The 24938-nt window shown below is 36.2% G+C and overlaps 1 protein-coding gene across 1 annotated transcript in view; it reads right to left on the reverse strand.

Moving 5' to 3' along the window:
• Positions 1–24938, reverse strand: part of LOC123525673 (importin-13-like) — an 89814-nt gene that overhangs the window by 63533 nt on the left and 1343 nt on the right. Inside the window, exons 2-9 of the mRNA XM_053539771.1 lie at positions 18131–18236; positions 16518–16637; positions 15758–15816; positions 14303–14411; positions 12360–12455; positions 7918–7930; positions 7382–7441; positions 40–256 (exon numbers count right to left, since the gene is read on the reverse strand). Coding sequence (XP_053395746.1) covers positions 40–256; positions 7382–7441; positions 7918–7930; positions 12360–12455; positions 14303–14411; positions 15758–15816; positions 16518–16637; positions 18131–18172 — 716 coding nt within the window. The 5' untranslated portion in view covers positions 18173–18236. The remainder of the gene's footprint in view (positions 1–39; positions 257–7381; positions 7442–7917; positions 7931–12359; positions 12456–14302; positions 14412–15757; positions 15817–16517; positions 16638–18130; positions 18237–24938) is intronic.

The following is a 24938-nucleotide window of genomic DNA, read 5'->3' on the forward strand; positions in this document are numbered from 1 at the left end:
CTAGGTTTATAACAAAACACAACTAAGACAAAAGTTTACCTATGAGAGTCCGGGTGAGAGAAGACTTTGACCAGTGTATCTACAGCTGAATCAAAAAGATGCGGACTGTTGAGACTCTGGAATACTTGAATTATTATCTGTTCTGCCTCGTTCATCTGGATGCCAAAGTCAACCCAGCTCCCAAAACATTTGAGGGCGTGTTCATACACATCGCTGGGAGAGTTTGGGCTCATAAGGTTGGTCAGTAAGGCTAAAACTAGAAAACAGGAGAGTAATGTAGAAACCAAAATCTATCCGACAGGTGACTAATATTCATGATTAGCTGTATGTGGACAATATATAACATTCTTATCAGAATACGAGATACAAATTTCTCTAAAAGTGAAATTAATCTTTAATACATTTAAACTGTAAATATATTTTATAAGTCTTTCCAATGAAATATCTGTTTATTTCTATATTTACTTTTGAGGATATAAATTCCCCTGTGTAATAGTGCAAAGTGCAATGTATTTATCAAGCCAGCACAACTTTAGAATGCATTAAGCCAATGAGGCTGAAATAGTAGCAGAATAATGGCCGTCGAGATTTCCGCACTTTTGCAAGTAGCCTCTCACCACAAACAGTAAATCATGGGTTTACATTTTATGTCTGTATGTCGTTTGAGAGACCATCTCATATGAAGGTGTAACACTGTTAACAACCCTCAACCCCCTATGCCATAAATACCATCCTCAAACTCCTTTGTCATAAATATATTATTGTTGCTTTAGAAATCACATTAGCTTTACCAAGGTCTTACACAGAGTTGTCATTCCTGACCTCAATTTCATCTCTGTCAACTTTTACTTATAGTATGTCAGTGTAATTATATAAGCATCAACAGTAGTGGGGGGGCGGGGGGGGGAACAGCATATGCTTTGGCTCCCCTCTAACCCCCTCCAGTCTTCTGACCCGAATTAAAAAAAACAAGAGGGTCACTGACCCTAAAGCGCTCACCTGTGTATAAGGATTCAAGTGTGTTTTTTTTTAAGTACAGAGTTAGGTTTCTTCTATGTTAGCCTATATTATATACATGTTACACACACTTTTGAACCTAGGGCAATAATTCGAAAATTTATGGTACACATTACAAATCTGATATCACACGCCAAATATCAAGGCTATAGCTATTATTGATTCAGATATATTTATACAGGGAAAAGTGACCACACTCCCTGGCAGCCATGATTTTTGACAAATCGGAATAATTTGATCAATCTTGGTAGAGAATCACACAAGAACCATTTGTGTAAAATTATTTAAAAATCGTGCTTGCAGTTTCAAACAAGAAGATTTTTAAAGTTTCCACTATATACATAAAGGGAAAAGTGACCACGCCCTCTGGCTGCCATGTTTTTTGATGAATCAAAATAATTTGATCAATCTTGGTAGAGGTTAACACAAGGACCATTTGTGTAAAATTATTCTAAAATTAGGCAAGCAGTTTCACACAAGAAGATTTTTAAAGTTTCCACTATATACATATAGGGAAAAGTAACCACACCCTCTGGCTGCCATGTTTTTTGACAAATCAAAATAATTTGATCAATCTTGGTAGAGGGTTACACAAGGAACATTTGCGTGAAATTATTTTAAAATCGGGCCAGCAGTTTCACATAAGAAGATTTTTAACTTTTCCACTTTATACATTTGGGGAAAAGTGACCACACCCTCTGGCAGCCATGTTTTTTGACAAATCAAAATAATTTGAACAATCTTGGTAGAGGGTCACACAAGGACCATTTGTGTAAAATTATTCTAAAATCGGGCAAGCAGTTTCATACAGTCAAGAAGACTTTGAAAGTTTCCACTATATACATATCGGGAAAAGTGACCACCCCTAAAGTGGCCATGTTTTTTGACAAATCAGTATAATTTGAACAATCTTGGTAGATGGTGACAAGGACCATTTGTGTGAAATTATTTCAAAATCGGACCATCGGTTTAGGAGAAGATGTTGTTCGAAGTTTTTTCTATTTTTAGCTCTGGCAGCCCCTGTGTGCAACCAAGCAGAACTGTTTGAATAACTTTGGTAGAAGACCACCTAAGGAACATTATGGCCAAGTTTCATCAAAATCCATTCATTGGTTTTGGAAGAGATGTCCTTTAAACACAAATGTTGACGATGGACGGACAACTTGACGCACACACGACGCACACAGCATGATCACAATAGCTCACCATGGGCACAAGCTAAAAATCTAAGCAAGAGCACCGCCTTGCGGGTGCAGATGCTCACCTGATTTTTTTTCTCTGCTAATAGAAATATTTTCCTACCCTGATTTTAAGTTCAAAAGGGTCATAATCTTACAAAAGAAATGTAGATTACGGTACTTATTGTGCATCAGCTTTTAATGCAAAATATTGCTCTGAGATTTAAAGCAATAGCTTTGAACATTCAGGAGAAAAGTTGACCTAAACACAAAACTTAACCAAGAAATTTGATATTTCATTAGTCCAAAAGGGGCCATAATTCTTGCAAAAAGCAGGATGGAGTTATGATTCTCACTGAACAGAGTAAGCTTATGATGGTGAACAAGTGTTACAAGTTTCAAAACAATAGCTTTGACAGTTTATGAGAAAGTTAACCTAAACATAAACTTAACCAAAAATCTGATATTCTAAGTCCAAAGGGTCCATAATTCTTGCAAAAAGCAGTTTTGAGATTAGGTTTCTTTGTACAGGTCAACTATTGGTGAACAAGGTTGCAAGTTTCAAAGCAATATTTGACAGTTAGAAAATGATGACCTAAATCATATAAATTAACCAGGCAACACCGACGCCGATCATTGATTGACAATGAATCATCATCTTTTTTGCCCAAAATCAGAATTGAATAAAAGGCCATAATGGCCTACATTCGCTCACCTGTATCTTTGCAACTTAAGGACATAATTGAAGGAAATTTAAACCAAACAGGAAAAAATTCTTACAAGATACAGATATGTCAATAACCTAAAAATGGGGTTACATCCATGCTGACCACGAAAAATGGTCTAGGTTTTTCCCAGGGCCAAAATAACAAAAGTTATAAAGCATTTATAATAACATATAAGGGAAGTAATTAAAAACAAAGGGCCATGATGGCCCTATATCGCTCACTGTTAGAGTTGCACTTGAGGACAAGAAGGTCTCAGAAAAATTATCCAAGTCCGAGGACAGTACAACAAGGAAGAAATTAACCATCCAGATCAGTATCTTATTAGGTTACGAGAACACCCTTTTAATTTGAATAAAGGAGGTAATTTGACATAAAATCAGCCCTTAGTTATGCTACCCTGATGGCTCATTCCGAAACTAATGACAATAATGGAAATTTCAAATAAGTCCTAAAGTACTTATGATTAATTCCATTTGATTACAATCAGGGGAGATACAATATAAAAAAAGTCGGAACCTACGATTGATCTGATTTGTCAGGATCCAAGATTTATGGTTGTTGAGATATTTTGGAAGTTTTTCAAATAAAACCATAAATGAAGTATCTATATGGCTTTTCAAAAGCCAAATAGCCAATTGTGACCTTTAAGGGCCAAACTCTGGAACCATGATGGAATCTGGCCAGTCAAGATAACAGATCTGTGGTAAAATGTTGTGTGCAAGTTGGTTAAAATCAAGTCTAATGAAGCTGCAATTGTTCAACAAGGTCCAAAATAGCTAATTTGGCCCATTTCAGGTAAAAATAAGCAAGAGCTTGCGGGCAACTCACTAAAGGTATTCGACAGTTGACAGAAAGTAAAGCCAAATCATAATGTGGTACGAAGTTGTGTGCAGTTGGTTTAAATCAAATAAATGAAGCTGCTATTAGCAGACAAGGTCAAAATAGCTAATTCTGGCCTTCAGGGCCATAACCTGGAACCCATATTCGGAATCTGGCCAGTTCAAAAAGGAACCAAATCTTAAGGTGATACAGTTGTGTGCCAGTTGGTAAAATCAAGTTATGAATAACTGTATTTCAGACAAGGTCAAAATAGCTTATTTTGGGACCTTTAGGCCATAATCTGGAACCCATAATGGGATCTGGCCAGTTCAGAAAGGACCGAGATCTTATGTGATACAAATGTGTGCAAGTTTGGTTCTAAATAAAATCATAAATGAACCACTATCGTGAACAGGCAATAAGAAATTGTTTGACGTTGACGGAGAACGGACGAAGGGTGATCACAAAATGCCACTGGTCACGATAGTGTGAACAGGTGAGCTAAAAAATAGTAAGTGAACAAAAGAAGGGATCTGCCAAATAAAAACAAGAGCACTGTAATGCAACGCAAATGCGGAGCAATTACACACAAAACAAGAAAATGCCCTTTGAACCTAATGTGACTTGACCTTGAAGTGAGACCATCCGAAAATGCGCTCTGCACGTCGTTTCGATGAGTAAACATTTGTGTCAGGTTTCTTTGAAATCCTTTAGGTTCAAGAGTTACAAAAGCGGAAGGGAAATGACTAACCAACAAGCAGATGACCGACACCGAGGCGATATATCAATATTTCTTCGGGCTTATAAATGGTTCATTAGATCTTATGGTGATATAGTTGTTGTCAGTTTTGTTAAAAACCAAATCACAATGACTGCTATTTGAACAAGGTCAAAATAGCTAATATATGGCCCTTTCAGGGGCCCTAACTCTGGAACCCTTTTATGTGATCTGACCTATCATGAAAGGAGCCATGATCTTATGTGACAGCAGGGTTTCCTCAGGTCAATTCACTTTGCCCCAATCTAATTGCAACCAGGAAAAGTTTGCGCAGTGCTCAAGTTGAGCCAATATCTGTCATGGGAGACATACCATTTTCTTTTCAATCTCTTCATTTGATTCTTTACAGTAACCATGCATTTGTCTTGAACCAGCTATCCTAATATCACATTGAATCAAAAATAGTTTTAAAGTCTTCTCAACTATTTTCAGAACATTTTCTAAACAAAATAATTGCTCAATCTATAAAATATCCTATATATATTTGCCATTTTATTATTCCCTTTACGGGTATTTTCCCACTAAAAGATGTTTTCAAAACATGACATTTTTCCTAATATCACATTGATCAAAATAGTTTTTTTAATCTTCTCAACCATTTTCAGAACTTTCTAAACAAAGTATTGCTCAATCTATAAATAATCTCTATATAGTTTGCTATTTCATTATCTCCTTTAATGGTCTTTTCACTAAATAGATTTTTTAAACATGAATATTTATATCCTTATTCGTTTTAACTTTTATTTCAAATTTATTAGGTCTTTATAATTTCAAAGTTGTTTAAATATTATTTATAAGCTTGAAAAGCTTTTTTAATATGTTAAGTTTCACTTATATATATAACTAAATTTCTATTTCCTTTCATACAATATTGTATAGCGATATCCACTAAGGTATTATTACACATTTGTTTTGAAGCTTGGGGATAGGCTTTTTAAATTATCCCCTGTACTCATGCTTTACGTTGGGCAGGTTCAAAAAACTGCTTTAGTTCATTTGTATCTCAAAAATTCTTCATGAAATTATAACGACCGCGTAGATTTATTAACAACCTTGTACAAATTTTATCTATTAAGATCGGAAGTGTTTCTTTTCATCGCGCTTTGACGTGTCATTATTTCCGGCATTTACTCGGCCTCGAGTTTCTTCGGCGAATGGATTGTCATTAAAATAACCTGTAAATTCATCTCGCGTTTTTTGCATCATATAAAAGGTGGTGCACATAGACGAAGCACGCAGCTAATATTTCGTACATTGCTTTCGTGAAAGTAGGAGGGCTAAATTGGCGACTTCAGATTGACTGATAATGTTCTGGTGGAGGAAAAACTCTAGTGACTCTAGCGAAGTTTAAATTAGACCCGAGTGTAAACGATATTGACACGTTGTGTAGTCTTCGGTAGTGATTAAATATCGATACCTTTATTGCGTCATTGAGAAGATCAGATCGCGTATCATGTAGGCGCCAATGAATTCGCCATGATGACTTTTAGCGCTGAAATTTACATTTTGGTCGCATTTGGCCAATTGGCGACGAACGGGAACCCTGGACTGACAAAAGGTTTTATGTGCAAGTTCGGGATTAATTAAACATTAATGAAGCTGCTATTGTGAGACAAGGTCAAATAGCAAGTTACTGGCCTATCTGTGGCCATAACTCTAGCCATGATGGAATCTGGCCAGTTCAAGAAAGACCAAGATTTTGTGTGATACAAGTTGTGTGCAAGTTGTTAAAATCAATCATATGGATTGGCCATTGTGCAGAAAGGTCAAATGCTAATTTTGGCCCTTTTCAGGGGCCATAACTCTGGCACACCATTATGGATCTGGTCGTTCAAGAAAGGAACTGAGATCTTATGGTGACACAATTTGTGCCAAGTCTTGAAAATTCAAATGAAATGAACCTGCATTGTGCAGACAAGGTCAAAATAGTTGTTCATTTGGTTACCCTTTCAGGAACATAACTCTGAAACCCATAAAGGGCCATAAGCTCTGAAACCAATTGGCTTCAGGCCATATCAGGAGGAACCAAACTTATGGGATACACGTTTGTGCAAGTTTGGTAAAAATCAAATCCTAATAAAGCTGTTATTGTGATAAGAGTCAAAATGCTAATTTTGGCTCTTTCAGAAGCCATAACTCTGGAACCCATAATGGAATCTGCCAGTTCAAGAACGAACCAAGATCTATGGTATACAAGTTGTGCAAGTTTGGTTAAAATAAATCATAATTGAAACCAATATAGTGAGAAAGAATTTTGACGGACGCACGCACGCACAGAACGATGGACTAGGGGTGATCACAAAAGCTCAACCCATATAGGGCTGACAGGTGAACAAAAATTAACAGTTAGAAAGGAAAAATTAGAGTGATGCGATATTATGGCTATTGTCAATTGAGAAGAATGCTATCTTTTTTAAATACCATTTCTTAATCAATCCTAGAACACATTTCCACTATTGACAGGTGAGCTAAAAATAACAGTAGATGAAGGAAAAAATTTGAGTTGATGTGATATTATGTCTATTGTCAATTAGAAGAAGAATGCCTTCTTTTTTTAAAATACCCCTTTATTAATCATCCTGTGACACATTTCCAACTTTGAGACGGTGAGCTAAAAATACGAAGTATAAAGGAAAAATTTGAGTTGAAGGGTGATATTATTCTATTGTCAATTAGAAGAAGAATGCCTTCTTTTTTTAAAATACCCCTTTATTAATCAATCCTGTGACACATTTCCAGCTTCAACCCCCTCAACCACACTTTTTTTCATTATTGTTTTTTAAATGGCATTATTTTCCATTATATAGATTGCACACTTTTTGAATTTCAAAACATGAATAAAATTTGTACGATCAACTTACTTTTGGTCATATTTTGGGTAAGTTCGTGCCGTAATTTGCTCTTCTGGCATTTGTGGGTAACTGTAAAACGAAAAATACTCTGTAAAATACCAGTTGTCTCAATTATAATCTATTTCTTCTGAAAATCGTTGTTGTTATAGTTAAATACATTGTTATTACATGTACTGAATCATGATAGAATTTACATTAACTTAATACAGGTAATGATATTAATGAAATTTTAGCCATACTATAAAATTATCGATATTTGTTGGCAATTTACAAAATTTCATTACTTGTCAATCTGTGAAATCAAATTACAAAAAAATAAAAATAAAAATTCTCATTTCATTTTCTAATCAAAGATTAAAATCCATGAATTCATACCCAACAAAATAGTTCCTTTTTCACCAAAATCATGAAATTTCAAACCCATGAATTGATAGTTACCTAAATCATGAAAAGTGAATACTTATGTCAATTTGTTACTATCTACAACGAACTACTTCAGAAGTTAGTACTACCTTTTCGGGAGCACGAATTTCCAAAAAACATACATCTTTGGGTGGACTGAAATAAATAAAGCAAACAATTCAGTTAGTCTTACATTTTAAGTACAACCTCATATTTAATCTTTACCCTAAATTTCTAAAATGGACTGGTCCATCATTCAATTTGGGCAGTACCACTTATTATTCAAAGGAGTGTTCACTGACAATTTATGACTGAAAAGGGAACAGTGCAGAAAAGATCTGCTTGCATGCAGGCTGATGTTGGTCTGCACTGGTTGTAAAGGCGCAATCACTTGCCACCAGCAGGTTAAAGGTTAACAGTACTGAAAGATTAAGAGAGATTAATTTACCGTAAAGTCAGATTTCTGCCGAGGCCAAAACTCTGCTTTATCTGAACTTTGCATTGTTTTGCTTGTTAGAATATTCTTGACATATGATTTGTTAAAATATGTAACTATCTATGACAAAAACAGAAACTTTCACAAAGACTTATTTTCATAAAGACAGACAGTTAGCAAATTAAGTGAAAATAAATCCCTCACAGAACTTTCTCATTTTACAGTACTTCTCAATATAAGAAGTAAATTGTCAAAACATAATTAAAGTTACAAGTATATGTATAACACTAACATACTAACATGACTGGATTGTTAAAACAAATTATAAGTCTTTAGATCGACTGTTCAATGTCCATCTTTTTAAAGTCCTACCACTACCTTAATTTAGAAAATTATGTGCGGAGGGAAAAAAACACAAAACTGTTTGTAACTGCAGATGGGAATATACGTCCTGAGGGTAACTACAGACAGAAGCAAGTTTCTGTGGAGTTACCGTTAACATGTACAAAGGAGCTGAATAAATCCATCTGTACCTACACACAGTCAAAGATACTTTCAATGTATTGAGTATTTGAAAATAAAAGAAACAAGAGGCCCAAGTGGGTCTAAGTCGCTCACCTGAGGTCGACTTTAGCCCAATTAGATCTTGCTTTAGATCTTGCTTGTGAAAAAGTATTAAATATAAAAAAGATTTTTTTTTAAATTTTCAATTAAGAAAGACTTTTAAAAGTATTTCTACTTTTAGCTCCAGCTGTCCCTAAAAGGGGCCAAGTGCCCCCATTTGAACAAACTTGGGGGAGGACCATATAATTATGCTACATTTCAAGTTTGATGAAGATCCATCAAGCAGTTCATGATCAAAAGTTGTTTAAAATGTATTTCTATTTTTAGCTCTAGCACGGCCCCTAAAAGGGGCCAAGTGCCCCCATTTGAACAAACTTGGGAGAGGACCATATAACAATGCTACAGACCAAGTTTGATGAAGATCCATCAAGCGGCTCATGAGAAGAAGTTGTTTAAAGGTATTTCTATTTTAAGCTCTCGGGGCCCCTAAAAGGGGCCAAGTGCCCCCATTTAAACAAATTTGGTAAAAGACTATATACTAAATAATGATGCTAAAGACAAAGTTTGATGAAGATCAATCCAGCGGTTCATGTTAAGAAGTTGTTTAAAGATTTTTATATTTTCAGCTCGAGCGGCCCCTAAAAGGACTTAGCACCCCCTTTTGAATAAATTGAAAGAGGACCTTACAATGATGCTACAGACCAAGTCTGATGAAGATCCATCAAGCGGTTCATGAGAAGAAGTCATTTAAAGGTTTTTTCTATTTTTAGCTCTAGCAGCCCCTAAAAGGGGTCAAATACCACCATTTGAATAATTTGGTGCAAGTCTGATCAGTAGGTTCAGACGAGAAGATGTTTAAGTAACTAGATGCCCACGGGCAACATGTCGAGCCCATCAGCTGTCAAAAGGACTGGGAGTTGCACAGGACACTCTGTCACATTGAGGCAAACATTTATACCAAATAAAAACAAGACTGCAAAAAGTTACAATATAATTTATTTGTAGTAACAACAAAGGGAAGTAAATCTTAAAACAAATAAAATTATAAGTCCACACAAAAATCCTTACCAGTAGAGATAGGTCAAAATACACCTCAAAATTGGATGTAGCATGCATGTTGTACTACAGAAAAGTGGTCCTGATTTTTCCCTATGACTAGTAATAAAAAAGTTACAATATAAGCTATTTATAGTAACAACAAAGGGAAGTAATTCTAGGTTCTTGTGCATGACACTCCATCTCATGATGGTGAACAACTGTGCCAAGTTACATCAAAATCCCTCTATGCATGAAAAAGAAATGCTCTGGACAAAGTCATTCTTGTATCTGACCTTTGACCTCTAAGTGTGACCTTGACTTTAGACCTAAGGACCTGTTCTTGCCATGACACTTTTCCCGTCTCATGGTGGTGAACATTTATTGCCAAGGGTTCACATCAAAATCCTTCCATGCATGAATGAAGAAATGCTCCGACAAAATTGGTCATTCTTGTATCCTTTGGCCTCTGAGTGTGACCTTGACCTTAGACCTTGGGCCCTGATTCTTGTGCATGACACTCCATCTCATAATTGTGAACAATTGTGCCAAGTTACATCAAAATCCCTCTATGCATGAAAAAGAAATGCTCTGGACAAAGTCATTCTTGTATCTGACCATTGACCTCTGTGACCTTGACCTTAGACCTAAGGACCTGGTTCTTGTGCACGACACTCTGTCTCATGGTGGTGATCATTTATGCCAAGTTACATCAAAATCCCTCCATGCATGAAGAGGCAATGCTCCGGACAAAGTTGTTATTGAATTTGACCTTTGACCTCTAAGTGTGACCTTGACCTTTGAGATAGGAACCTGGGGTTTGCGCATGACACTCCGTCTCACTGAGGTTAACATTCATGCCAAATATAAACAAGGCAGTCTGAAAGACAGCTAAATCCCCCGCCACTGCTATGGATAGTGAAAGGGTAAAACCTTTGATTTTAGCTGTGACCTTGACCTTGAAACTGACTGGCTGACTCATGAATTCTCGCAAAAACGTCTTGATGAGGTGATCATTTGACCCAAGTTTCATGAAAATCCTTCAAGGGGTTTGGAGATACAGAGCTGAAACCTTTGACCTTCAGTTGTGACCTTGACCTTGAGTTGACAATGGCTGACTCATGAGTTCTTGATGAGGTGATCAGTGAACCAAGTTTGATGAAAATCCTTCAAGGGGTTTAGGAGATCTACAGAGTGGAAACCAAATGAAGGCTCAAACCTTCGACCCTTAGCTGTGACCTTGACCTTGAGCTGGCATGGTTGCCTCATAAAATTTTTGACACAATCATTCGATGAAGGTAATCACTTTGACCCATGTTTTAATAAATTCCCCTTCAAGGGGTTTAGGAGATATAGAGCGGACATGAAATGGAAGGCTCAAACCTTTGACCTTCAGTTGTGACCTTGACCTTGAGCCGACATGGTTGACTCATAAGTTCTGCACATCGCCTTGATGAGGTGATCGTTTGATCCAAGTTTGATGAAAATCCTTCAAGGGGTTTAGGAGATATAGAGCGGACACAAAATGGAAGGCTCAAACCTTTGACCCTAAGTTGTGACCTTGACCTTGAGCCAGCATGACTGACTCATGGGTTCTGCACATCGTCTTGATGAGGTGATCATTTGACCCAAGTTTTATAAAATTCCTTCATGGGGTTTAAGAGATATAGAGCGGACACAAAATGGAAGGCTTAAACCTTTGACCTTAAGTTGTGACCTTGACCTTGAGCCGGCATGGCTGACTCATGGGTTCTGCACATTGTCTTGATGAGGTGATCATTTGACCCAAGTTTTATAAAATTCCTTCAAGGGGTTTAGGAGATATAGAGCAGACACAAAATGGCAGGCGCAAACCTTTGACCTTGAGTTGTGACCTTGACCTTGAACCGACAAGGCTGACTCATGGGTTCTGCACATCGTCTTGATGAGGTGATCATTTGACCCAAGTTTCATGAAAATCCTTCAAGGGGTTTAGGAGATATGGACCGGACACGATTTTGTTACGGACAATAGGAAGGACGGATGGAAGGACGGACGCAGACCATTCCTATAATCCCTCCGCCACGGCGGGGGATTAACAAGATTGCTCCATGCATGTCAGTTATGGTCCTGACAAACAAATCCGGACGGATGCACACACGGACGCACGCACGCACATACACCGAACAGCCATTTGGACGACTATGTCTTCGCTTCCGCAAGCGGGCTCAACAAAAATGTGGACAAAGGACGATGGACGCCTGACCATCCACCCTATGCAAATAGCTCACGATGAACCTTTGGTTCAAGGTGAGCTAATAAAATTAAGCAAATGAACTTCTTACTTTTTACAACTTCTTTCTTACACAATTGTACAATGTATTGTGAAAATTTACAGATTCATTCACAAATGTAGCTCCTTTTGACATCTGTCATTAACAGCATAAAAGTCATCCTATCAGCACCAGTGAATTGGTAACTCCCTACCGATATGCAAAATGGTCAGTCTTGCTATAAATTGTTACAATTACACAACTAAAACTATTTTTCTTGGGGATTTTTTTCACTTACGTTAAGTGGTGATGAGTCGTCTTGAAACATGATGATCAGGGAGTCTATGGGATTAGGCCAGACTTGAGGCATTGAATGCAGAGCTAACGATGATAGCTGAAATATTCCAATGCATATTCATTAGACATTGATTTCTTTTCAACTTTATTCCATTAACAAAATTAATACTTTTTATTCTAATTTACCAAACGTTAATTTAATAGTATGCAAAATTTATCCGCCATTCAAAATTAAAGTATCAATATTAAGACCACAAAACTTTTTAACTATCTGACTTTGATTGAAGTAAAATAAGTAAAGTTGAAAAAAGGAAATGGAATATGTAATTTCGCTGCAAATTTCGGGTGTTTTTCTACCCCGGCGTATGTAGCTCAGGTTAGCAAAATCATCTAAATTGTACACTCTTGCTGTCAAAGTAAAAAATGATCTATCAATATTAGTGTAGTCTGCTAATAAAATTACATTTTTCCCCACTGTATTATATATTTCATCCATTTAAAGACACTGGACTCCAGATTTTGTCAAAGAATGACGTACCGGTACTTTAAAATTGAAATTTGGTCATATTAAGAACAACATAATATGACTTTTTGTTTCTAAACTATCTTAAAACTAGATGCCCACTGGCAACATGTCAAGCCCACCCTTTGACCCCAAACTATGACCTTGACCTTTGTGATAAAGTCTGTCTCTTTGAGTCATATATTCATGCCAAATATAAACAAGATTCCTCAATCAAGACAACTCAAGTCAAAGTTATGGGCTGGACAAGATCTGACATGATCTTTGACCTCCCCAACTGTGACCTTTACCTTTGAGATAGGATCCTCAGATTTGCGCATGACACTCAGACTCACTGAGGTTAACATTCATGCCACATATATGTATGATTCCTCAATGCATGTCAAAGTTATGGGCCAGACAAGATCTGACATTACCTTTGACTTCCAACTGTGACCTTGACCTTTGATATAGGAACCTGGGATTTGCGCATGACAACCCATCTCACTGAGGTCAACATTCACGCCAAATATAAACAAGATTCCTCAGTACATGTCAAAGTTATGGGACAGACAAGATCTGACACGACCTTTGACCACCAACTGTGACCCTGACCTTTAAAATAGGAACCTGGAGTTTACACAGGGCACACCGTCTCACTGAGGTTAATATTCATACCAAATATAATCACGATTGCTCCATACAAGTCAAAGTTATGGTCCAGACAAACAAATCCAGAACGACCCATGCACTGATGCACGGATACGTGGACACAAGCACATACACCGAACAACTATTTTGACAACTATGTCTTCGCTTCTGCAAGCAGGCCCAACAAAAATGCGAAATTAAGAAGAGATTTCTCAAACTGGGGCGCCTCCAAAATAAAAACTCTCCCACCTTCTTGGCCGGAGGAATTCATATTCAACTACAGTTAAACCATTACAAACGCTTTTCAAATTTTAACTGAAAAAAATACAGAGTGTCCATAACATATTATCTGTCAGTAACTAAGTTTCAAAGCCTTCTTAAGAAATATAACAATAATTTCTTGATATCTAAATAATTTTCTTTTTTATAATAGAATAAAAATCTTGAAGCCAGTGCCTTTAAAATTCATACGTCTATAAACATTCTATTAATGATAATTTTTGAACATATTCTTGGAAACGTTACCATCCATTTGTTCGCTTCGATGTAATTTATATTAATTTCAATGGTAAAAGAAGACTCAATAAGTCTCTCCAGATACTATTTTAGACACAATTTAAAACCTTGGTAGAACCCTCAACATTCTGCAAACAAGCTGCTGGCTTCCACACATGAAAGAATATCTATATCTCAAGTGAGATTTCAAGCTCATGGAGGTGAGGGACAAGACAGCGACATTAACCACTTGGCCACAGAGACCGTTATCAAACTGAGTAAGTATAAAGACTTACAGCAACACAGAGTCGTGTCAGGATGAGTTTTGGTCCAGTAGCTGAATTGACAATCTGTTCAAGGATTCGGCTGCGCAGAGATTCATACTGGTCAGCAGGTACTTCATTCCTATAAACAAATGGGTTTATATTAACCTAACAAATGAGATGTCAATCTTAGTATCTCTTTAACCTTAACCCAGCTAAATTTCTAAAACGGACTGGTCCATCATTCAATTTGGGCAATACCATTTATTACTCGAAGGGATGTTCACTGAAAATTTATTGACTGAATAGCGAAAATTCAGACCATAATCAGCCTGTACTGATGTGCAGGCTGATCTTGGACTGCACTGGTCACAAAAAGAATTACTTGCCGCCAGCAGGCTAAAGCTAGTAAAGGTTAAAGAAAGTACAAAACCATTTTTAAATTAATTTGTCCCAGAGATATCATGAAAATGCATCAAAATTCACCTTAAATCTAAGTAAAAAAAAGGCACAATTTATCAAAAATTGCTGCCAGTGTTATAGACCTTTTGTCATATGATGTGAGTAATGATGTAGGACAACAGTTACTGTTCTAAGTTTGAATCAAATCCGATCAAAACTTTAACCAAGGTGCAGACGCAGAAAGATGCCAATGCCAGGTTGAGTAGGGCAGCTCTCCATACTTCTTATAGTCGAAGTAAAAAGGCCTCTTGTTACTTCAGCATTTCTGTTAGTTTGTTTAAATGGGTTGAACTGCTTTTCAACAGTATTTCAATTATGTAAATGTGGCAAGTTCACCTAACTATTTTTCCACTGATGTACTTGTTCTCCGCAAGTACTGTAAAAGCAGAAATTTTCGCGAGGGTTAATTTTCGCTACATTCGTGAGGCCCTACATCTCGTGAAAATTAATTCTCGCGTAATTTTTACAATGTGTATAATTCAAAGAAAAGTAGGATACCACTTTTACAATTTCGTGAATATTAAACCTTGCGAACAAATTCAAAATTTCAAATTCGCGAAATTCTGACCCAGCGAAAATATGTGCTTTTGCAGTAGCTAACAGCTTTACTATATAAGTCAAAGGTGAGGTATAAATCACTTCCAGAAAACAATCTTCAGTCAAATCATCACAGAGAAAATAGACCTGGGGATACTACTGGTGATTTCTGACTTAATTGCCTATTGCAACACCCATTGCGGTACATGTTACGGGATATAAGAATCTTTCATTGGTTGAAGGTGCAGATGAAAATAACTGGCTCATGGATAACTGTCTGGCATGAAAAAATGGAAGTGAACATGCAACTTTAAACCAGGCTAAAATTGTACATGTACTAGTAAATGGGTCATTATCCTACAGACTACACATACTTGCCACTAATAAACTCAAACAAACAAAGAGCCATAACTCATTCCATTTTACTAGATATGAACACCTAATTATAGTTCTTTCATTCAGCAAGCCAAGGAATACATAATATCTTACCAGTATCTGCTTATTTTAACATGTAAAGTGCTTGCCCCAAAATACTGGACTTGAAGACTCTAGAAAAAAGCATATACAATATATGAGAAATATCATTTAAAGCTACATTTCAGAGTAATCTATTTCACATACAGTAAGGGTATTTTTCTATTTCCCTTTGATTGAATAAAGCATAACAATACAAAATTTGAAACCCTGCCACATTAGATGGACAGCTTGGTCTAGATAAAAATTAAATAATACATAGCACTTCAACATATATATAAAAAAATTAAAAAATACTTGTCAAAACACTGATCAAGGAGGAAAAACTGGTCAAAACAATCCTTTTTCAATGACTGCGTCTTCAAATTTACCCAAATACACTAATTTAAAATTACATTACAATTAGGTACACTTAGAACATTGCTACTACACTGAGGACAGAATTTTATGATTTTTCAAAACACGTTTGAGAAAATGCGTTTTTAAATTTTGATTTTAAGTGAACTGTTTGATTTGGGTTAAGCGCAGTTGTTCACAAGTATTTCAGTCACGTTATGACAAGCAAATTCAGTACCGATGCTAATCTGTTCTCTGCAAGTACTTCCAATTTCTCCACATGATTCAGAGGTGTATGACGAAATGACTCCTGATACAATGTTTACTACTAAAGTAAAGCCTAAGACATACAAACAGAATCAATGACCCCCCGCATTAACATACTCTCATCAACTGTAAGGTACCTTTTTATTTTATTTTATTTTATGCAATGTATTACCTTATCTGGTGAAAGAAGCTGCCAACAAAATGACCACGCTGCAGACGACACCTGAGCTGCCGTCAGCCACTGATGAGCTTCTTGCTGCACTGAGGCATTACAGTAGAAATTGTTTACAGCCTGAAATAATAATTAGTTCCAACATTAACCCTTACCCTGTTAAATTTCTACATGTAACGAATTTGTCCATCTTGCAATTTGGACAGTACCATTAACTGTTAAAAGCGATGCTTATCAAAAAGATACTGACTGTCAATATCCATGTCCAAAGAGGGCCATAATTCAGCCAAAATAAATGACAGAGTTATGTACTCTAACCTACAGATCTATGGAGATCATGATGATACAAAATGTAAGCAAGTTTTCAAGTTTTAAAGCCAGCTGTCAAAAAGTTTATACAGAATTTGGACTTGTGTGAAAACCGAATAGATTTCCAAGTCCAAAAGGGCCATAATTCAGCCAAAATACTTGACAGAGTTATGTACTCTCGCCTACAGATGGAGATCATGATGATAAATAAGTGTTCAAAGTTTCAAAGCCATATGTTAAATAGTTTTGACAAAACATGGACTTGTATGAAATCTGAACCAATTTCCCAGTCCAAAAAAGGGCCATAATTCAGCTAAAATAGACAACAGAGTTATGTACTCTTGCCTACAGATAGAGACTGTTATAATGAACAAGTGATAAAAGTTTCAAAGCCATTATGTCAAACAGTTTCCACAAAATATGAACTGGTACAAAAAACTTAACAAAGATTTTAAGTTAAAATGGGCCATAATTCAGACTAGACAGAATCTTTGATAGAGTTATGTACTCTTGCCTAAAACTGGACACGATGATGGTACACAAGTGTTGAAAGTTTCAAAGCTTTATCTCAAAAGGTTTTCTCAAAATGTGAAATGGTACGAAAAACTTAAAGTGGAATTATGTGCATTTTTCATGTAAAAACATAGCTGAAATAAATTAGTGTGTAAAAAGGGTGGAGGAAATTATAGCTTTTAACCCAATATACCAAACTCTTCCTGTTACCAGTACGAAATAATAGCTTTCCAAATATTACTTTTCTTATTTTGACTGGGGCATTCTTTTTAAGAAAAGTCAAACTGCACGAAAGAGTTGTTTCCCTTCAACTACAGGAACCTCTTCCTATAGGTAAGGGAGATCACTTTGTAGAATATTGAAGAAAAGAGCTATTATTTTATTAGTCCGATTTCTTTATTTCTAAAGCATCAACTTCAAATACTTATGCGGCATTATCGTTAATTTAACTTATTTAAATGCACAGCAACCGAATATTGCTTTCATAAAACATTCACCAAAATCACACTATATGCAGTAAGATGCGCATACTGCCACTTTAACCAAGGTGTCCTGCCGATGCCAACACAGGCGCCATGGTGAGTAGGATAGCTCTAATTATTCTTCAAATAGTCGAGCTAAAAACACCATCAATGATAAAAAAATAATAACATATATATGAAAGCATACTTTTAGCAAAATAACAACATCCTTTGGGATTTTTCACTGATCCATTTTTATTGGTTGTGTAAGTTTGGCACAAGTACATCTGCAGGCAAGAGCTTAGTGAATTCTTGAAATATTTCTTATACCTTTTCAACATTTTCTACTGTGAATTCTGTCCCCATAGCCATTGTTGACTATCAGTTCTTCTTATACATCAACTTTCTTTATGTTTTCATACTGTGTGTATTCAACCTGAGAATCAGAAACAAAATACTTTGACATTTTGAATATTCATAGCATAAAATAATCTGAACTGATATTTAACACAGAGCTTGACCTTAAGGATGTGTGCTAGAATTTGGTGCGAAAATTTTCCCAATAACAGAATTTCTTCAAACTTTGGATATTGAAGGGCAATCATCTAAGATTAAGAAACAAAAAAATGCAATAAAAATCATAGGTCACTGGTATCAAAAAAGAGTTATCTGCCCTTGAAAACGGCATTTCCCCCAAAAATATATGAAAGATCACAAAGACTAATTCTCAGATAATCATGTACTACTGTTTTTGTTGCTATACTGTCATTACTACTGTTTTTGTTGCTATACTGCATTGCAATATCTCACCACATCAGCGTGTTACACTTGGGCAACCAAATATTTGGTTCGGGCAAGTAAACAAGAGCTGTCAGTGGACAGCGCGCTTGACTATTCTCAGTGCTTGATAGTATAACATAAGCAATGAGTAAAACTTTAACATTACAATAAGCATATTCTATGTCAAAAAGGGGCCATAATTCAGTCAAAATGATAGAGTTGCCTCCTCCTTTATACAGGGTCATGATGGTAAACAAGTATGCAAAATATGAAAGCAATATCTCAATGGACTTTGAAAATATTTGGGGTGGTACGCAAACTTTAACATTTATTCTAAGTCGAAAAGGGGCCATAATTCAGTCAAAATGCTTGATAGAGTTGCCTCCTCCTTTTCACACACTGGGGTCATGATGGTAAACAAGTATGCAAAATATGAAAGCAATATCTAAATGGACTTTGAAAATATTTGGGGTGGTACGCAAACTTTAACATATATTCTAAGTCAAAGAGGGACCATAATTCAGTCAATATGCTTGATAGAGTTGCCTCCTCCTTTTTACAGACTGGGGTCATGATTGTAAACAAGTATGCAAAATATAATAGCAATATCTCAATGGATTTTGAAAATATTTGGGGTGGTACACAAACTTTAACATTTATTCTAAGTCGAAAAGTGGCCATAATTCAGTCAAAATGCTTGATAGAGTTGCCTCCTCCTTTTTACAGACTGGGGTCATGATGGTAAACAAGTATGCAAAATATGAAAGCAATATCTCAATGGACTTTGAAAATATTTTGGGTGGTATGCAAACTTTAACATTTATTCTAAGTCGAAAAGGGGCCATAATTCAGTCAAAATGCTTGATAGAGTTGCCTCCTCCTTTTTACAGACTGGGGTCATGATGGTAAACAAGTATGCAAAATATGAAAGCAATATCTCAATGGACTTTGAAAATATTTGGGGTGGTATGCAAACTGGGAGACAATCAAAATCCCCTTGATCAAAATCCCCTTCATTGAAAAATGATAGGGTGTTACAAAATCCCCTTCATACTTTTGCAGGGGGTATCATAATCCCCTCTGTGATTTTTACTTATTTCATCAAGTTCAAATACAACTATATACAACTTAAAAGTCTATTGCATAAAGCATGTAAATACAATGCCTTTAGCAAACATAATATAATTTGGAGCACTAATATCTATATATCTATAATGTTAATCACAGAGGGGATTATGATAACCCCTGCAAATGTGTGAAGGGGATTTTGTAACACACAGTCATTTTTCAGTGGAGGGGATTTTGATCAAGGGGATTTTGATATACACTCATGCAAACTTTAATATTCGTGTGACGCTCACGCCGGGGCGAGTAGGATAGCTCCCCTATTCTTTGAATAGTCGAGCTAAAAAAATAGTTGAAGGTGCCCTTTGGGAAAGTGTACCACAGAGTTAAAGTCAAGCCCCATAACAATAAAATGAAAATATTATGGGTAACATGGTATCCTAATGTGTTGGATGCTAATTTTCACCTTTCTCAATTAGAACAAGACTGATAAAATATGCCTCTTCAGGGTTTCCGCTGCAATTCGCCAAAGTCGCCAATGGCGAAAAAAAATAAAAATTGGCGAAAAAAGTTTTTGCTGTAAATGTGTTTTTTATAATGTATATTATGTCTTATTACTCTCTGTCTTGCCTAAGAAATCAGTATTACCCGCGGGCGTTTCCGTTCATAATACACAATACACAGCGTGTCACCAAACGAGGGATTAGCGATTCAGCATCAATTACACAAGCTGCCACGTGCCTCTCGATCTTTTGACTTCAATTTAAACATGCGATAAACCAATGACAGCTTTGGATGTAGAACGCGTGACGTATTTTATCGGCAAAATTATTAAGCTCCGCCTTTACATATGTCATCGTTGATTGAAGTAACATGGCGCGGTAGTAAACAAATGAAAGTCATCGATGTTTCACGGACTGAATTAAAAGACACTGATAGCAGATGTATACATGTTTTAACAAGCGGAATCACGAAAGTAGTGTCAAAGTAACTATTTCTAAGTTATATTTTGTAGCAAAACTTCGGAATGAACGACTGAGGGGACATCCGCGATAAATTCCAATAATTTTTAATAATCATGATCGTAGATTGATTTTGGCAAATTCCAATGAAAAACTGCGATAAACAAGCAGAAATCAATGGTAAAAATTAACTCTGGCCATAGAAAATAAGTTATAAATTTTCATTTTATAAATAATGCTAGACTTGATTGCCTTTTTTTTTTCGTTTGTCACACATTTTTGAGACCCCAATTTATTTCCGATTAATTTTGGTCATTCAGAGGAGACCTACCTATGCAAATTTATTTTTTTTAATTTTTGCTGAGAAGTTACCTGCTATTTTGGCAAAGAAATAATAATAATATTTTCTCAAAATTTAGACCAAGAAATACACCAGAGGCTACCATTCCATACCTGTATTTTATAAATTTTTTCCAGGGGGAAAACCCTCTGCCCCTCACTCATAAAGAGGGTACTAACCCCGCCTTTACCTCAAAATTTTTGACCTTAAAATCCACCAGAGGCCACCATTTCATGCCAGTGTTTCAAAATGTCCCAGGGGGAAAGCCCCCTGACCCCCCCCCCCCCCCCCACCACCCGCCACTCCTCATCAAAAGGGTACTAACCTCGCCATTATCTCAGAATTTTGAAAATAAAAATGCACCAGAGGCCTTCATTTCATGCCTGTATTTCAAAATTTCCAAGGGGAGAGCCCCCTACACCCCCACCTCCCCCCCCCCCCAACAATAAAACTGTAAAAATGACAAATTGTTGCAACATGCACAGTGTGCTGGAGAATACACTCATTGGAAGCCCCCTCCCCCTATGTGTCATTGACTTCGATATTTTGTGGCGGAAAAAAAAATGGGGCCAGTGGAAACCCTGCCTCTTGGTAAATATGTTGGATGCTAATTTCACCTTTATCAACTAGAACAAGACAGATAAAATATGCCTCTTGGTAAATAAAATCTTTTAGATAAAGGCAGACTTCAGGAAAGTTGGAAAATACCCCTCTTGGTAAATAATGGTAGTAGACTCATCATGACACTTGGCAACAGGGGTTGTTTTTTCGGCCATTTTTATAGCTGTTGTTCGGCTATATTCCCAATGCCAAAAAGTATGTTTGTTTCCCAAAATGAGCGCAAAAATTTCCAATCTACATGATTGTACATTCTGAAAAAAATTTCATCAAAATTGCACAAACATTGACCAAATTATGGACGATTTTGTAATGGAAGTATGTTAAAGAAGTTGTACAATGTGAAACAAGTGTATGAGAAAGTACTTCAACACATCCTTACTATATCCTATGAGACTACATATTTCCCAATTTGGAACATTTATGCGTCAAAACTCCCAATTTTGGGGGTATAGGCTATGTTCCCAAATTAGCTAGAAAAAACCCTGTGCAATTTCCATTTGATTTCTTTTCTCCTTATGCAATTGGCATTTTTCAGATGTAAAGTAGCTAAAAGCGCATATAACTTTTCGTTAAAGACGGAAAAAGCCGACACTGGCATATGGTAAACAAGTAATTTGATGATTGTCATTTCGGATACACTACCTTAATGAGTCATCAACTTAAATTGAAACAAGAGCACTGCCTGCCGGTGCCATCACTCGTCTGTAAGTGCTGGATGCAAGAAAAAAGTTATGGTTCTTAGCCTTCTTACTCATCTTACCGGTAATTGATGACAAAAAAAATGCATGAAGTTTCAAAGCTATAGTAAATATTCAAGAAAAGTGAACTTATTAAAACAAAAAACAACCAAGAAATACTGATTTTCTAAGTTAATACCCTCCGGGCATATAATAATAATGTCAACTCCTCTCTTGAGTGTTTTAAATAAATATGGCTAGGCAGGTTATTCCAAAGTAAAAAGTTCTGAGTGTGGATAGAATGAAAATTTGCGGTAATCAGAGGTGACCTGTATGCCCTTTTCTCAAGCCCCGTAACTGGTATTTCAGTTCTTGTAACAGATTTAAGTTTCAAAAGAGTTTTGTTATAGTTTGATACTCTAACATCTAAACTTAAAAAATCCCCATGAAGAAAAATTCTGCAGACTGTTGTCAATCAATAATCCAGACTTTCACATGATGACACTCACTCTCTGAAACAGCCAGATGCTTTCTCATTGAACCGAGACTTTATTATTATTATACCAGATTTCATGATAAAGACGTTCAAAGGCGACTGACTTGTGATCATTTGTACTAGCTCTCAAAAACTATGGCTTTTTTTAAAAAAAAGTTCTTTTTTAAAATTAAGAACAGATATGTAATTGTGTTTGCAGACAAAAAAGTTTTACAATAAGTGGTTTCTGTTTTCTATATAAGAAGGTTATATATTACCCAAGTGATTTTAGATAAGCAAATTTTGTGCCTATTTTTCTGTTGTGTATATTTCTATATTTTAATGTGAGTAACACTATTTTCTTTTTATTCTTGTCGAACTGTCGTATGATTTGCCAAAACATGCATAAAATTTAGAAACAGAAAATAGCTGCAAGTGCAAATTTTCCAATGGCTCGGATCAATGTGAAGGCTTGAGATGATGAGAAACATTTGTGCCAAGTTTCTTTAAAATCCTTCAAGCAGTTCAAGCGTTACAGAGTGGATACAAAACAAAAGTCATATGACCTGCTTTGACCCCTAAGTGTGACCTTGACCTTGAAGCAAGCCATCCAAAACATGCACTCAGCAAGTTGTCATGATGTGGTGAACTGCTTTGACCCCTATGTGTGACCTTGACCTTGAAGTGAGCCATCCGAAACATGCGGTCGTGGGTTCCTCTTGACGTGGTGAACATTTGTGCCAAGTTTCTTTAAAATCCTTCAAGCAGTTCAAGAGTTACAGAGTGGACACGAAACAAAAGTCATATGACCTCTGACCCCTAAGTGTGACCTTGACCTTGAAGCAAGCCATCCAAAACATGCACTCAGCAAGTTGTCTCGATGTGGTGAACAATTGCGTCAAGTTTCTTTGAAATCCTTCAAGGGGTTCAAGAGTTACAGAGCGGACACAAATTGCAACAGACAGACAGAGTTAGTGTTTCCTGCAGACTCTTAAAGGGGCATGGTGCTTCCCTTGAAAAAGGGCATTTTTAACACGCGGTTTGGCATTGAAAGGGCATTCATCCAAGAACGCTTGCCGGCGTCATTTTTCATACTATTTTCTCATTGAATTTGAGAATCTTTCATATCTCAGATATGGGATAGATATTTTGTATTATTCTTTATAATGCATGCCTACCTTTCTTTTGTTTTAAGATGACACTGATGATTCATACTTTCAAACATTCTTATACTGTTAACCTCATGAAGTGTTGGCTTGCATTTTCAGAGACAGATATCAGGTGATAATTAATAAGCAACAAGTTTTATTGAACAACTATCAATGCGCAACTTTATTTTGTCAATCATATCATTTCACCACTGATTTAGGTTAAGAGCATAGGCAGTTCGTCAAATCTACATGTAATCAATGACTTTGTACCTATATTGCTGATTAAACCCATTGTTCTTCGTTGCCAGTAAGATTTAGACGACAGATCGACTCGGAAAGTTATATTTTGCTAGTGTTTTGGGATGCGAAAACGAAAGTAGAATGCGACCTAAAAAGTATATGCTGTGAAATTTGCTAGATTAGATCGTCTGCCACTATTTTTATCACTCCCCCGTTGCTCGGAAGTTTTTGCGATACATACAGTGACTGACTATGAATCTGTTTTTTTTCCATCTAATCATACATTATTCAGTAATATAAACATAAATGTGAATACCTATGGTTCATTGCATGTAATAACTCAAAATTTCGGCTTGCTTGACGCATGCGGCCGTGCACTTTCATCTTAAATTTCGGCCTTATAAAATCATTTTGACAAATTATTTACGAAAACAAAACTAGGGCCTTGCATTTTTAGTTTATTCATTTAAATCCCGATCAGTTTTTATAACTTAATCGCTAAGTTATCGGTTATTTTCATACCGATGTATGTTTTTTCAAATTTTCAAGATGGCGGCGACTTCTGCATCGGCGCGCCATGAATGTGCTTTGGAAAGTACGACTTTCGTAATATTATAAATCAAGACATCGGTCGATTTTAATGAATTTGGTATCATTCTAAAGCTTAAACGTTTATCTTATTATTTTTATAACTGATATCCGTAAAGGAATGAAATAAGTCTTGTAGATAAAATTGATATAAAATATTTTGAGTCTGGTCAATTTTCATGGGTTGGTCGGCGATCAGCAAACCTTCAATATTTTATTTTCAAAGGCCTAATTAGCGC

Source organism: Mercenaria mercenaria, chromosome 3, assembly GCF_021730395.1.
Source record: "Mercenaria mercenaria strain notata chromosome 3, MADL_Memer_1, whole genome shotgun sequence".
Taxonomy (NCBI): Eukaryota; Metazoa; Mollusca; class Bivalvia; order Venerida; family Veneridae; genus Mercenaria; species Mercenaria mercenaria.